Source organism: Culex pipiens, chromosome 2 (assembly GCF_016801865.2).
Source record: "Culex pipiens pallens isolate TS chromosome 2, TS_CPP_V2, whole genome shotgun sequence".
In the NCBI taxonomy this organism is placed as follows: Eukaryota; Metazoa; Arthropoda; class Insecta; order Diptera; family Culicidae; genus Culex; species Culex pipiens.
The window spans coordinates 49,430,484-49,446,321 of NC_068938.1; the positions used below are offsets into that span (position 1 = coordinate 49,430,484).

Sequence of the window (15,838 nt, forward strand, 5' to 3'; positions counted from 1 at the left end):
AACCGGGAGCGGTCACTTTATCTACGAGATATATATCTTTCTGAATACCGTGGGATGATACTGGTTAAATAGAGGGATAGAGAGAGAGGATGAGAGTGATAGCAACATAACACGCCACATTAGAGTAAATTTGGGAGAGTGGCGTCGTATCAAAGCGTGATTCGGGACATGTTTGGGTATGGTAACATCTGAATGGAAAGTGTTTTTTCGGCCACTTCTGGAAGATGAAGCTTCATCTGAACTACCAAAGATTACGTACAAAAATCATTTACAGCAGACACATTAGGTTTTGAACCTTTCTTTAAGATCTGTATGCCGACAAGGTAGGCGCCGTTATTGGTCAGGACCTACGATCTGTGAGAAACATATAAATTCTACGGCTTTTCTGAATGGGCTTATTGAGTACCTTGGACAAACTCAACAGATTTAATACGCATATCTTTACTTAGTGGCGCTTTCGTCATAGGGGACAAAGGCACATAAAGCATGTTTTAATGCTTTCACCTACATTGTTATCTACTGCAATTAAAGAGTTTTGGACAAGTCGCTATAAGCATTGTTTTGATTCACGCTGTTACCATGCTCCTTTGTGCAGCTGATGTGCGTGTGAAAATGAGACGAATGAACTGGATCATGTCCAGAATAAGTCGCATTTTGATGGTCAAATTTCTATTTTTTCAAAAATCAGTCTTTATATGTAGTTGTTGAACTGTGAGTATGCCTTCGATTTTCAACAAATTTAATAAAACTATTTTTTTCTTCAAATGATTCAAGACAGGCTATACGAACAGAGGAACACATCTGTCCACACTGGGGTAGAAATAGAGTAGCTGATGATGAGATAACAATTGAGATCAAGTGCAGATAAAATCGCGAAGACGTGTTTGTTAAATATGAGATGTTTAGAGATCTAATCCCGCCGTTTTACTGGTGACGGCCATCAAATTAGACGGCGTTGATCTTGGACCGTGGAATCAGCCGACTGGCAACAGTTAGGGAAGGATGGGGTTCGATTGAGTTAGAAGTTTTGCCCCCTTTGTTAAAAAATGTCCAGCTATCGATATTAATGAAACTTTGTAGAAATGCTATTCTTGGGTTATATAAGCCATTTTTGTGAGAATAACATTTGAAAAGGGTGGAAGTTATTTAAATATTTTTGTATTTCGTAGCCGGGAACCGTGGTGTAGGGGTAAGCGTGATTGCCTCTCACCCAGTCGGCCTGGGTTCGATCCCAGACGGTCCCGGTGGCATTTTTCGAGACGAGATTTGTCTGATCACGCCTTCCGTCGGACGTGAAGTAAATGTTGGCCCCGGACTAACCTAAAAAGGTTAGGTCGTTAGCTCAATCCAGGTGTAGGAGTCGTCTCCCTGGGTCCTGCCTCGGTGGAGTCGCTGGTAGGCAGTTGGACTAACAATCCGAAGGTCGTCAGTTCGAATCCCGGGGTTGCATCGTATCAAAAAGTGGTCAAAGAAAAACTTGTAGGAAAAAAACCTGATTTTCTCTGAAAAAAATGCACTGAAAGAAAAAAATCTATCACTTCTATGAGTTTTTTTTTTATTTTAAGTTCAAAAATCAAATTTTATGGTGAGGCCATGGGGGTTTTAAATAATAAGCCAGAATTTCAAAATTTCTGTGAAAAGGGTATAGAAAATGGATATCTCAGCAGCAGCAGTCGCTTGCAATCCGTAGTTTAGAAAAAAATCTAAGTTATAACATTTTTGTTTGCGATAAAAAAAAACATGTTGACTGTGCATTGTAAATTCCCTAAAACTCGAAATATTTATAAAATTAAATCAAGCATGTTCAAAAACGCTGGGAATGCACTTAAATGTGCTCAGCAGTTTGCATTAAAATTTTCCTAGAAATTTCCAGTTTTGTTTAGTGTTTTTTTTGCCCCTATATTTTTTTTTCATATTAAGGCGTTGCAAAAAAATTTCAAAGTTGGTAAAAATTGGTCCGAAAAATCAGGGGGCAAAAACATATTTTTTCAAAAAACTTAAAATTTTCACTGAAATTAGAAGTCAAATCAACTTAAATCAATCTAAAACGCATTTTCTGCATTAATAATCATATTTAGCATGTTTGAGCTCGTATAAAAATATTCTGAACTTTTATGAAATTACAATGTACAGCACTGCAAAAACATTTTTTTTTCTCATAAAAAGAACATTTTCATCAATACTTAGAAATCTTGGAAATTAATGATTGCAAATCAACTGGACAGGTGTATAATACATTTTAAAACACTTTTTTCATGCAAGTGTTGATACCGTGGCCTGTAATTTAATTTTTTATCTTTTACTTTTTTATCTAAAATTAAATCAAGCATGTTCAAAATGATCATAAATGCTGGGGAATGCACTTAAAATTGTGTTCAGCTGTTTGCACTAAAAAATTTCTAGGTTTATCATAGGTTTTTTTTTTGACCCTGATTTGTTTTCAAAGTATTATTAAATTTCTGGAAATATGGTTTATCTTCAAGTGTTGTGTCTTTTGTGTTTCCTTAAATCTTGTGCATTCAGATTAAAAAAAATTAAGTTAATTAAATAATTTTAAGAAAAAAACGTTACTTAATCCACCTTTAGGTGGTTGGTGCCTTCCTCTCATTTATAGAGTAATTCCAACCCCCCTAAAGTGTCCACATGGTTTATGGATCTCCCCTAACGTGATCTTTTTTGCCACCTAAGACTACCTACAGACTATTTGTCAAGATTATACAGAAACCGCCTTTGAGGAAAATGGCATCCCCCTACACGACTTTTTCGTGGCGATCAGACCCGACCATTTGAGGTTATGTGAATTCAGACCATTTTTTAAACTGCTTGCAATTTAAGATAGGTAAGTCAGATCTGGAAAATTCTTAATCCACAAGAAAGGTCATTTCAGAACCTTTCTGAAAATATATAATATGGCAGGTTTTCATGCATAAACCACCCTTTTTTGCAAATTGTGAAGTTTATATGCAGCAGTTTTTTAAGCATAACTTTTGATGTGCTTTACTAAATCTTATGAATTTCATTAGGAACTTATGGGAACCCAAGACGAATCGAATGAGCCCAATACGGTCAAAATCGGTTCAACCAGTGATGAGATAACGTCATGATTCGAAATCCGGACACTTAGTAGCATATCATTTTTGTTATAGCTGGCAAAAAATCATATAACAAGTTGGAAACGTAGAAATATCATCAGGATGTAGTATTAATAGTCAGTTTCAAGAAAATGCATGCAAAATATGTCTTTTCTAACAACTTTTCATCAGAATTTTAAATTTAAAATGACTTGTTGTGCTTCGAATCCCGGACACTGATAAAAGCTGATTCGAAATCCGGACACTTTTGCTTCGAATTCCGGACAAATTTGGACTGAAATGTTAGTGAATGGCATTCTTTAGGTCTCAAATAAGCTGTTAACATCAAAACAATCGATAGTTTATATACAAATTTGCTAGAATTTAAGGAAATCGAAACCATAAATTTCTGCTTTGCCTTCCCGGTGCTTCGAACGCCTATGAAATATTTCAAGTGAAATATTTCGCATTTTTGGTAAACTTATAATTTTATTGTATTTAATTGTTTTGGCATTAACTACAGCGTTCAAACAAACTTTAAATAAAAGTTGATGTTGGAATTCATCAAATAACACAGTTTTGACATTCATAATGCGATCATATATTCAAATAATTGATAAAACAAGATGTAGTGTCCGGGTTTCGAAGCGTCCGGGAATTCGAATCATGACGTTATTCCAGTGACATTGATTCGGTACACATGTCTACATACAGCCAAACACACAGACATTTGCTCAGCTGGTGATTCTGAGTCGATATGTACAAATGAAGGTAGGTCTAGGAGGTCTAATGAAAAAGTTCATTTTTCGAGTGATTTTATAGCCTTCCTTCAGTAAGGTGAGGAAGCAAAAATCAAGTCCCAAAGATTTGATACACAAAATTAAAAAAAAAATTCTCAATGTTGTTAAAAAAAAATTAAAATACTTTTAAGTTTAATTAGTTTTTTTTTAAATTTACCATCATTTTTACAAAGAAATTTGAATGAATTCAAAAAAGCATTTTTTTTAAATCTGGGAAAACCGGGACAAAACAAGAAAAATCCCGCGATTCGGGCAATCCCGGTTTTGAAAAATCCCGGGAATTCTTACCACCACTTTTTTTTTAATCCGGCTGAAACTTTTTTTGATGTCTTTGATATGCCCAAATAGTAGTTTATGCAACAAGTTGCTAAAAGAGGATTTTTTCAGCACGAGTCGTACATTTATTCAACGAGGTTCACCGAGTTGGATAAATACGACGAGTGCTGAAAAAATCAAGTTTTGCAACGAGTTCCATACAACATTTTTTGCAATTCCGAAAAACACCCATTGAGTGAAATTTTAAGTAAAATTTTCACGTATTTTGTCAATAAATCGTTTAAATAAAAAAAATGTTGAAAAGTGTTACTTTTCGAAACAAGTGCTGAAAAGTTCAACTTTTCAGCACCCATTTCAGTGCTGAAAAGTAGAACTTTTCAGCATTTATTTTGAAAAGTGTTGCTATTCGATTCTGTTATTTTTTTACAGAAAAGTAGGCTATTTCGTCGTTCTAGAATGACAGGAAAAGTAAGTAGTTTCACGACGGAATTGCAAAAAAGCCATTTTGCATCATTAGTTTGACCATATAAAAATGATATATGAAAATTCAAAAATTTGTATCTTTTTAAGGAATTTTTTGATCGATTTGGTGTCTTCGCAGAAAATGTAGGTATGGATAAGGACTACACTGAAAAAAAATGATACCCGGTAAAATAAAGTTGGTGATTTTTAATTTCGCAAAAAAAAAATCCAATTCCATTTTTCGATGTAAAAACGAATTTGCAATCAATAATTTTGAAATTTTGATTGAGTGCACCGTTTTCAAATTATAGCCATTCTTAGGTAACTTTTTTGAAAATAATCGTAGTTATTATTTTTTTTTAAATTAGTGCCCATGTTTGCCCATTTTGAAAAAAAAAAATTTCAAAAAGGCTGAGAAAATTCTCTATATTTTGCTTTTTTGAACTTTGTTGGTACGACCTCTAGTTGCTGAGATATTGCCATGCAAAGATTTAAAAACAGGAAAATTGATGTTTTCTAAGTCTCACCCAAACAACCCACCATTTTCTAATGTTGATATCTCAGCAACTAATGGTCCGATTTTCAATGTTAAAATATGAAAAATTCGTGAAATTTTCCGATCTTTTCGAAAACAATATTTTCAAAAATTTTAAATCAAGAGTATCATTTCAAAAGTGCGTAATATTGAATGTTTGCATTCATTCTGTGAAACGTCGCATTTTCGGAGTAGTGAACTTTGTCATCCACAAAAAAAAAATATATAAAAGAAACAACACTCAGTATTGTTCAGGAATGTAAAATTTCACGCTCGTCTTTATTGTATTCAATTTTTGTCATCACGGTACAAATAAAATCACTGACAATTTGCGATTGCGTCAATATTGTTTAGTTGCTGTGTGTGTGTGGCAATTCGCTTGAAGGAATACCGTGTTAATTTTTGTTTATTCAATTCTTTTCGGCAGAGTGCTTTTTTAAGTGTTTGCTTTTTTTTTATTTGTGTTTATTAAGTTCTTGATTTATTGATTTGTTGTTCACATAGTTAATAAGATTGCAATTAAGTTTGGTTTGTTCACATTTAAAGTGTCGTTAGAGTCATTTTAAATTGATGCTGGTGTGTATACAAGGTATGTTTTCTTCTTCGTTTTCTGCTCTAGTTTATTGTGTAGACATTGATTAGTTCTGCGTGTGTGTGTTTGTAAAATGCTTACCATCAATATGTGAAACTAATTCGCTCTGTTGTGTGTAAATCTACTGTTTTGCCCAAAAATAAGATTGTATGCAAAAATAATACTTCTTTCATTTCTTTTTTGCTTTACTAAGTTCACATTTCCGGCTCGGATGTCGGCCCAAATGAAGGTAATCTGATGCGTTGTGTTAGGAATTTTCGTTCGATTATCACCCCAAAACAGGAAAAGCAGTTGAAGCACGTTTATGTGTAGCTTTGTTTTTGCGTGTATTTAGCGATTGTTGGTTCAATTCTTGATATCACTGATGCGTCGGCTGAGCGTGGTTCCGTGGTTCTTCTTGCCGAGGGTTCCGTTGCCGGTGCTGCTGCGGTGGGTCGGATAAAGGTTCAGCGGGGCCAGGTTGGGGTTCTCGATCCGGGTCGGGGACGAAACGATCGAGCGGTTCCGGTTGAGCGATCCGATCACTTCCTGCGGTTCCTGGTAGCCCGAGTCCATGTCGTCAAAGTGGTTGTACGATTCCATCAGCGGGGTCGGATCCTCGTAGTCGTAGTCCACGAAGCCGGAGTTTTCGAACGAGTTCTTGTTCTTGACGATCGTGTTTTGGTGGGAGATATGGTGCTGCTGCTGCTGTTGTTGCTCGAGCTGGTTTGACGGGATGTACTGTTCGTGCTTGCGTCCATAGTCGATCACCTCGTAGTGGTCCTCCGGGTTGCAGTACGCCGAGTCGGAGATAAAGTGTTGGGTGGTTCCGTGCGGAGTCAGTGTGGCCCATAGTGAGCGATTGTCTGGGGTTGTTGCCAGATGGTGGTGGCCATTGGTGTGGTGGTGATGATGATGGTTGGTCGGATACAGAATCGTGCCCGGCATGAAGCCGGACTTGGTGGTGCCACCCAGGTGGTGGGGTTCGGCTAGTGGTGGGTGCTTCAGGTTGCTATCGTGGTACGAGTAGTTGAACGAGCTGTGAAAGAGAAGAGGAGAAAAGTGTAAGTTGGAATGACATTGACTATCGCTGGATAGGCTATTGAAAGACCTTTACAACGAGTCCAGAACATTGGCGATCTGGCATCCTTGTCTCAAGTTACCGAAAACCATATTTGATGCTAATTGTATTTATTTTATGTATTTTTGTGTGACACATTGTTGGTAAAGAGTGAGGAAGGCACCAACCACATAGGTGGATTAAGTAAGTTTTTTTTGAACTTTTTTTGGTTAAAATTTGAATTCCCATTCCCTATTTTTATGTTCCATTTTTAAATTATGCGTGATGGCGCAAAATCTTGATAATGAGATATGATTTTTTGAAAAAATATAGTTTTTTGGAAAATATCGAAAATCTGGACAGTTTTTTTAAATTATTTTTTCATGCAAAATTTAATTTGCAATCGAAAAGTACTCAACATTTTTTTTAAATAAGATTTACCGATTTTAAGTTTTAGCTTTTCTGTAGTTTTTCGTTTATATAGGTTTTTTGAGTCTAAAAAATTATTCTTGGTAGAAAAACACCCTTTAAAATATTTTTGAAAAAGTGACATTTATTCCTTTAATTTTCTCTCTGGAACTTTGAAAATATGGTAATTAGTTTCTGAGATACAGCATCACAAAGAATTCGAATCGATAACATTTTTAAACTTACAGGTTTCATCATGGTTCTAGAAACCCTAAATAGGCTTTTATGGCCTACTTAAGAGGCAGTTTTTGTAAATATTGCTCGGTTTGTTCTAGAGGTCGTATCGAGGTGCTCCGATTTGGATGAAACTTTCAGCGTTTGTTTGTCTATACATGAGATGAACTCATGCCAAATATGAGCCCTCTACGACAAAGGGAAGTGGGGTAAAACGGGCTTTGAAGTTTGAGGTCCAAAAAACATAAAAAATCTTAAAATTGCTCGCATTTCAGTAAAACTTCATCAATTCCAACTCTCTTAGATGCATTCGAAAGGTCTTTTGAAGCACTTCAAAATGAGCCATAGACATCCAGGATTGGTTTAACTTTTTCTCATAGCTTTTGCAAATTACTGTTAAAAATGGATTTTTTTTAAAACTTTAATAACTTTTTCCAACAGCCTCCAACACCCATACTCCTATAGGTCAAAAGTTAGGGAATTTCATGGACTATAAGCCTACGGTAATAACTTTTTGGCCAACCGCAATTTTTATCATAGTTTTTCAATTTTTCTACAACAAACATTTTACAACGTTAGTTTTTGCCCTGTAGGTCGCCATAGCGGCACTTTTTGGTCTCAATTTTGTCATATTCGGAATCCTTGGAAAATTTCACGTAAGTTAGAAGTATTGGAGTTGTAAATTTCATTTAAAAAATAATTAAATAAAACATTTTTGAAAAAAGAAATAGATCTTATTTACCCTGTGATCAATACGTCAAATGCTGTATCAAGTAGGCGAAAACCTGTTTTACCCCCAATCCAACAAATTGTTAAAAAATATTTTAATTCATTCTAAATGGCATTTTTTTCAATCAAATTTACAACTCCAATACTTCTAACTTACGTGAAATTTTCCGAGGATTCCGAATATGACAAAATTGAGACCAAAAAGTGCCGATATTGCGGCCTACAGGGCAAACACTAACGTTGTAAAATGTTTGTTGTAGAAAAATTGAAAAACTATGAGAAAAACTGCGATTGGCCAAAAAGTTAATACCGTAGGCTTATAGTCCATGAAATTCCCTAACTTTTGACCTATAGGAGTATGGGTGTTGGAGGCTGTTGGAAAAAGTTATTAAGGTTTTAAAAAAATCCATTTTTAACAGTAATTTGCAAAAGCTATGAGAAAAAGTTAAACCAATCCTGGATGTCTATGGCTCATTTTGAAGTGCTTCAAAAGACCTTTCGAATGCATCTAAGAGAGTTGGAATTGATGAAGTTTTACTGAAATGCGAGCAATTTTAAGATTTTTTATGTTTTTTGGACCTCAAACTTCAATGCCCGTTTTACCCCACTTCCCTTTGTCGTAGAGGGCCCATATTTAGCATGAGTTCATCTCATGTATAGACAAACAAACGCTGAAAGTTTCATCCAAATCGGAGTACTTCGATACGACCTGTTACACATTGGTGAAAAACTCGCTCTTAAAACCTAAAATGTTACTTGAACTCAAGAGTTTTTTTTGATTAGGTCCTATAAACATATGAAAGACAATAGTTTATTGGTCCTTTTCAAAAAAAACTCTGGAACTGTAATTTTTAACTGACGATATTTATATTGGAAACTTAAATGTTAAATCATGAAACTTTTGAGAAATTTTCTGATCTTTTCAATAAAAAATATTTAATTTAAAATGAACCTTTACTTTTAAAAAGGCCTACATATAGATAAGTTCCCTTATTTCATAATTTTGGTAAAATTTTATATTTTTTCAAATATTTTTTTTTTAATAATGTTATCTGAAAATTTCGCAAAACTGTCATTTTTCAACATTTAAAATCGGACCAACAGTTTCCGAGAAATCGTGAGCTGCAATTTACAAATTAGGTGGTATCTCAGTTACTAATTGCCCGATTTTCAAAGGTCCAGAGAGAAAATTGTAGGAAATTTTCTCAGCTTTTCCAAAATATTTTTCCATGGGTTCATTTATTTCAAGAAGTATTTTTAAAATTCAAAATAAACGAAAAGAAATTGAAATTTATACTTTAAAATAGCTTTTACTTGAAGTCGGTACATGTTAAAATTGTAAAGTACTTTTCAAATTCTCTTTAAAAATGATTTAAAAAAAATTGTCTTGGTTTTCGATATTTCAACAACGTTTTTTTTTTTTTTTTTTTTTTTATTTTTATTGCATAAGCTTGTGTTTAGTTAGTTTTGCATGTTTCAATTATTTGTAATCATTTTAAACATGTTTTTAATGACAAATTGTTTAAGTGAGAAATTGGTATTTTTTTCAGAACGGTGAAAACTTATCTAAGTTCGAAGTTCGATAAGAATGTTAATGGTTTTTCATCGTACAATTTTGATTTTGAGTAAAATTTCGATCGATTTTGACTGATCAGATCTGGAGTTCATTTTTAAAAAACTGCCAATAAACTTTTTGAAACCGCCTTGAGTCAGGGGTACAAAACGTTTTTTTTTTTGTATGGACAATTGTTCACGAAGGAGGGGGGGCGAAGTCATGAGTTTTCCTAAAAAGTGTCCGTGTGGTTTATGGATGGTCCCTTTGTTCAAAAATTATGTGAATTTTCAGAAAAAAAAGCTAAAAACACTACTAATCCGGAGAAATTTCCAGTTTTTCCGGGAAATGTTATCACGTAGTCTTAAGTTTGCATGTGGGACAATTATGCGAACATGGGCAGTTTAGCTGTTGAAAATTTGGTTTACTTTGCCATATGGCGTCATCCATAAAGTACGTACGCTCTTAGGGGGGGAGGGGGGGTTACCGTAGGTGTGACAAAATGTGACGAAGGGGGGAGGGGGGGTTTGCGACACTGTGACGTCACGGTCGGTTTTTTTATGATTGCATAATATTAATTCGAAATGTACACAATTAAATTAAATCCTCTTTTCTAAAATTGTTTGCTTACTATTATTTAGAAGTACCGTCATCAGGGGTGACATTGGGTCTGGGGGTGAGATTGGGTCATACAAATTTCTGCATTTTTGTATGACCCAAACTCACCCCCCAGACCCAATGTCACCCCTGATGACGGTATCACATTATAATTTATTATAAGTCACATTTTTTTCAGCTGGAACATCAATATTTTGCAAATTCATAAGAAAGTTTGAACTTATAAGATACAAAGCTGTGAAAAACCGTTTTCAAGATTTTGTACTGCTTGAATGTTATACCAGATACAAAACTGTTTTTTATATCGCAATGTTTTTAAAAAAAAAATGAATAATTAGACAACTTATTTTTTTTTCATATTAAAATTGACAAAAATACCAAAATTATGAGAATTTAAAGATATAAAAACTATAAAAAATCCCATCGAAAACAAGGGGGGAGGGGTTCTGGCAAAATGTGACTTTTTGAGGGGGAGTTCAACTTTGTGTGACAAAGTGTGACATAGGGGGGAGGGGGGGTCAATTTTGGCCGATTTTTGCGTGACATACTTTATGGATGACGCCTATTATGTTAAAAAATGTAAGTGCGAATAAATTGAATGAAAAAATCTAAAAGTAAAAACACTGCGTTCTAAAAGTACAAAGTCTCTCGTCACAGGAAGTGTTTGGTATATTATATTGTTTTTGTTGTTTTTCCGTTTTTCGATCGAAATATTCTTTACTGAGAAAAAAATTATAATTTCATGTGTTGTACAGAAAAAAATCAAATAAGTGCCGGAGGTCGGGATGGCTGATACGACGTATTGCAAACCAACCAGAGAAAAAGTGACAATACAATTCTTCAAGGCAAAATTATCAAGTTCTTCAATTTCCCTTATTCTGGCTGATTTGCAAAAAAAAAAAATCCAGCAGAGCAACAGCTGCAGCCTCTCAAAATGCAAATCCGAACCGAACACCCCCTTCAATCCCATTGCTTATTCAGGTTTACTTACTCTCTACACTTGATGAGTATCATCGCCAGAAGAGCCCCCAGCAGCAGCACTCCAACGCAGGACGAAATCAGCACAAAGACCCAAGTGTCGTCCATTCCTGTTTGAAAGTTGGGGGGGTTTTCCATGTGGGGTTGGGGGAGGCAGAAAAAGAGCACACAATTAACACACACAAAGTCACTGGGGGGAAATGGATAGGTGAAAATCGATTTTCCCGTGCAAACATTGTAATCACCATTGGCGGACAACTCGATGAGGTCCATTCCGGCTGGGCCGTGGTCACCGATGCCACCGTGGGCCCTCAGCGAGGACGGTTCGCACATGAAGGCCGCGATGCAGGACAGCGAGTTGTTGGGTGGCCGCGGGGCCAGCGCGTTCCGTGGCAGCAGAAAGGAGGACAACGGGGGCGGCGGCATCGACAGGATCATATCGGGCGGTGGCCCCAGCTCGGAGCAATCGCCCTGGCAGATGCTCATCCTGTTGCGATGGGGGGGAAAATCGCGATTAATCACAGTTTTTCCTAGCTTTTAATCACTCTTTTCACTAGACACAATCAAACTGCGGTTTGTTCTTAATCATGAAGAACAAAAATCCACTAAAAACACTCAAAAAACCCCGCAAAACTTACATTTACAACAGAAGTTTTTCCTGTTGCGAAAAAGCAGTTTCTTCACACTGGAGGAATTCCCCAACAATATACAGCCAGGCAAAAGGAAAATTTTCCTCCAAGTAAGAATATCGCGAGGGAACGCATGCGCAACGGCCAATGTGCGCCCTAGTCGACACTCCAGAGAGAAAGGGACACCAAGTCCCGGTGGACCATCGTTCGCCGTCGGTAGTCAAAGAATCAAAGGATATTACAACAGCAACAGCAACTGCAGGGGGGACGGAAGAAAAGTGCGAGAGTGGGGGGGTTTGTTTGCTGTTATTGATTTCGGTGCCAGGATGTGTGTGCTCGTGTGGAAAGGACGAAGAGTCGACTACTCTCACTGCCTGGTAGACGCTGCACGGTGTTGAATAAGGCGACTGACTGCTGCTGTGGAGTTGAGCCTAACGATGTTCCAGGTATGGGACTGGAAAATCGTTTAGCGATGTGGTTAATTTACAGTGGTGGGCACACATTGGGGCAATACTTTTTTTGAATACTATAAGGATTATAGAAAAACGGTTTGAAACCTTAAAAATTCAACAATCACGCAAAAAATTATCTTTCAAACATGAATCTTTGTTTTTATCTAATTATAATTTGCAAAGATATATTTTCATTTCATTATTTTTGGAATTATTATTTGCAAAGTGACAAATGTATCATAGTAGTCCAGATCGCAAAATAAAGTGGAAAATGGTTTTTTTCCAAAAAATATCAATGTTTTGGAGCTTTGGTGTCTTTTTAGAAAAGTTTTTGCAAATGGGAAAGGGCAACTTTTGGCTTGGTTGAACATTAGAGTGATACACGATTAGGGGGTTTTAGGATATCTAACTTCCCAGGAATACGTTGCGGAGCGTTCTTTTATTACGTAACGCAAAATTTGGGATTTTGACCCCCTCCCCCACTTCGTAACAAATCGTAACAGATGAGCGATCCCCCCCCCTGTAACGCGTAACACAAGGTCTTTTTGCAAATTTTTATGAGTGCTTTTATGAAAATTTTGCGTTATGTTACGTTACGTTACGTTTTCATCACACCCCCCTCCTACAAATTTTCGTAACATTTCGTAACAGACGCTGACACCCCCCAACCTAACTGCGTTACGTCATAAAAGAACGCTCCCCTTGAGTTTTTTTTTCTCTACTTGTACATGCCAATACAGGCAATCTATGCCATCTACGACATTTTTTTCCAATATCATCAGAGAACATAAAAAATCTGTTTTTTCAACGTTTTTCCGTCTAATTTTCATACAACAGCTGTGACAGCTGTTCATACAAAAATGGTATCTAAATATTCTATAATCTTTATCTTGAGACCTGTGTTTCTGATAACGCAAATTGAATACTTACATTTGAAAGGACTTAATATGAGCAATTCTCCACCAAACCCGGAAATGGATTTTACATTTATTTTTTGATATGGCTCAAACTTTGTGGGGGCCTTTCCTATGACCAAAGAAGAAATTTTGTGTCATTGGTTCATCCATAAAAGTCACCATACAATTTTGGCAGCTTTTCATACAAAAATGGTACGTAAATATTCGAAAATCTGTAACTTGTCAAGGAATTTTTTGATTGAATTGCTGTCTTCGACAAAGTTGTAGGTATTGATGAGGACTATTCAGAAACAATAGGCACACGGAAAAAATGTGATTTTTTAACTAACATTTTTTCACAAAAATTAAATTTTCCAAAATCCTGAAGTTTTTTTATTTTTGAATTTTGCCTTCCTCACCTTACTGAGGAAAGGCTATAAAATGACTCGAGAAATGAACTTCTCAATGAGACCTCCTAGACCCATCTTCATGTATACCTATCGACTCAGAATCAAATTCTGAGCAAATGTGTGTGTGTGTGGCGGGATGTTGATCAAAGAATTGTCACTCGATTATCTCGAGACTGGCTAAACCGATTTTGTCCGTTATGGCCTCATTCAACCCGACTTGGGGTCCAATAAGTCGCTATTAAAAATTATGCAATTTAGGGATCATCAATAAACCACGTGGACACTTTTTTAGGATTCTGTTACCCCCCCCCCCTCGTGGACAATTCTCCATACAAAATATTTTTTGTATGGATCGTGGACAATCGCCATGCCACCCCCCCCCCCCTAAAGTGTCCACGTGGTTTATGGATGGTCCCTTAGTTAAGTACTTCAAAAGTTATGCTAAAAAAACTATTTTGACTAAAGTTCGGAAGATTGTAAAAACGGGTGGTTTTTGTAAGATATTTGAAAGACCTTTCCAACGCGTTCAAGACATTGAAGATCTGACATCTGACTTAAGTGCTTATAACTTTTGATAGGGTAGTTATAAGCACTTAAGTGTTATTTATGCACTTTTTGGAGGCCGGATCTCAGATATTGTGATGAAAACGTTGTCCGGATCTCTCATGCGACCTATCGTTGGATAGGTAATTAAAAGATCTTTTCAACGAGCACGAATTGGATTGGAGATCTGTGCCCTGCAATATGAAGATCTGACTACCCAATATAGTGGTATAAATAATAAGGCAAATTGATAAAACACTGAAAAACACCGCCCTTTTGTGTCTATTTTGGATAGCACCCTTTTAATGTGAGGAAGGCACCAACCACCTATGGGTGGATTAAGTAACGTTTTTTATATGTTTTAGGCAGCTGGACCCTAAGATGACAGTTTTCGTGAGTTGCGCGTATTCACCGACAGATGGCAAGTGGGCCTCGCCAGAGTTCGCCCATCAAATACGCAACTCAAAATTTGCATGGGAAACTTTTTTTTCGTGACGGCTTTCGCGGCAAGCTCACTTCAACTGTTCTAGACTAATATTCGAACGTGGCTTATCTCTAAACAAGTTTTTGAGGAAAATGATTCCAGAATGCTTATTTTGTCGTTTTAAACCAATACAATGCAAAAACTATATTTATTTAAATTATTCGCCATTTTCTAAAATTTGGCTAGATAATATCGAAGGCCACAAAAAGGGGTACGCTCAGTTTGTATGGGAGCTGTCAACATGATCCCGGGCTGGTTTTAGGGGACGAAACCCCGCATCTTTTAAGCCATTCAGAAGTATGGACTCAAATTTTGCCGACGAGTTATGATTTTTTTTAAATAGTGTTTTTTTGTAAAAAAATAAATATTGTACTCAACATTTTTTTACCTCATTTTTCATGTAAAATCGAATTTGCAATCGAAAAGTACTTAAAATTTGTTTTGGTTAAGTGCACCGCTTCCAAAATGTAGCCATTCAAAGTTAAATTTTGTACGATAAATTCCGTTTTTTTTTTACTTTTTTAAAATAGTGTCCATGATTGTCCATCCTTGAAAATATTTTTTTTAAAGTTCAGAAAATTTCCTACAATTTCTTTAAACATATTGCAGATTGGACAACTGGTTGCTGAGATAGTCTAACTTTCAATGTTAAAAAATGATACATTCGTGAAATTTTTGATCTTTTTGAAAACAATATATCCAATAACATCAAGACTAACATTTTAAAATAAATTAAATAAAACTTAATTTTATTTTACACTGTTGTTAAATTTCTCAGGGCAATTACAATTTAAATCAGAAAAAATATGGAATGTTGTTTTAAAATTATTTTATTTTATTAAAAAAAAGTTTTGAAAGATTTTATCGGCAACGTATCTAAACTAGGTTCAATTTTATTCCAGTTGACCGTTACTGTATGTATTCCAACGCGAGGAATTGGCAAGCAACGAAAGGACTATTCAGCTTGGAGTATGACTAGAAGATTGGATCAGAGCGAATAAAGGGGATGCTAGTGATTTGAGAACACTTGTGTTGCAGTCGATGAAGGGAATGTAACAAGTTTAATTTGTAGTTTAATATTTTAAAAAAGTTTTTTTTTAAAGTTGCGTTACATTTATCTAAAATGTTTT

At 35.8% G+C, this 15,838-nt stretch overlaps 1 protein-coding gene across 1 annotated transcript; it reads right to left on the bottom strand.

Annotated features, from left to right (window-relative positions):
- Positions 1-5,389: 5,389 nt before the first annotated feature.
- On the bottom strand, positions 5,390-12,161 carry LOC120415997 (uncharacterized). Its single transcript, XM_039577652.2, has 4 exons — positions 11,933-12,161; positions 11,540-11,781; positions 11,308-11,404; positions 5,390-6,754 (listed from the first exon to the last, which is right to left on the bottom strand). Coding segments are annotated over exons 1-4 (1,014 nt in total). The 5' UTR covers positions 11,935-12,161; the 3' UTR covers positions 5,390-6,081.
- Positions 12,162-15,838: the final 3,677 nt, after the last annotated feature.

Coding starts and splice junctions, on each gene's coding strand:
- LOC120415997 (XM_039577652.2), bottom strand. Junction 11,405..11,539: donor CATCGAGTTGTCCGCCAATG/GTGATTACAATG, acceptor ACTTTCAAACAG/GAATGGACGACACTTGGGTC. Junction 6,755..11,307: donor ATACTCATCAAGTGTAGAGA/GTAAGTAAACCT, acceptor TCTCTTTCACAG/CTCGTTCAACTACTCGTACC.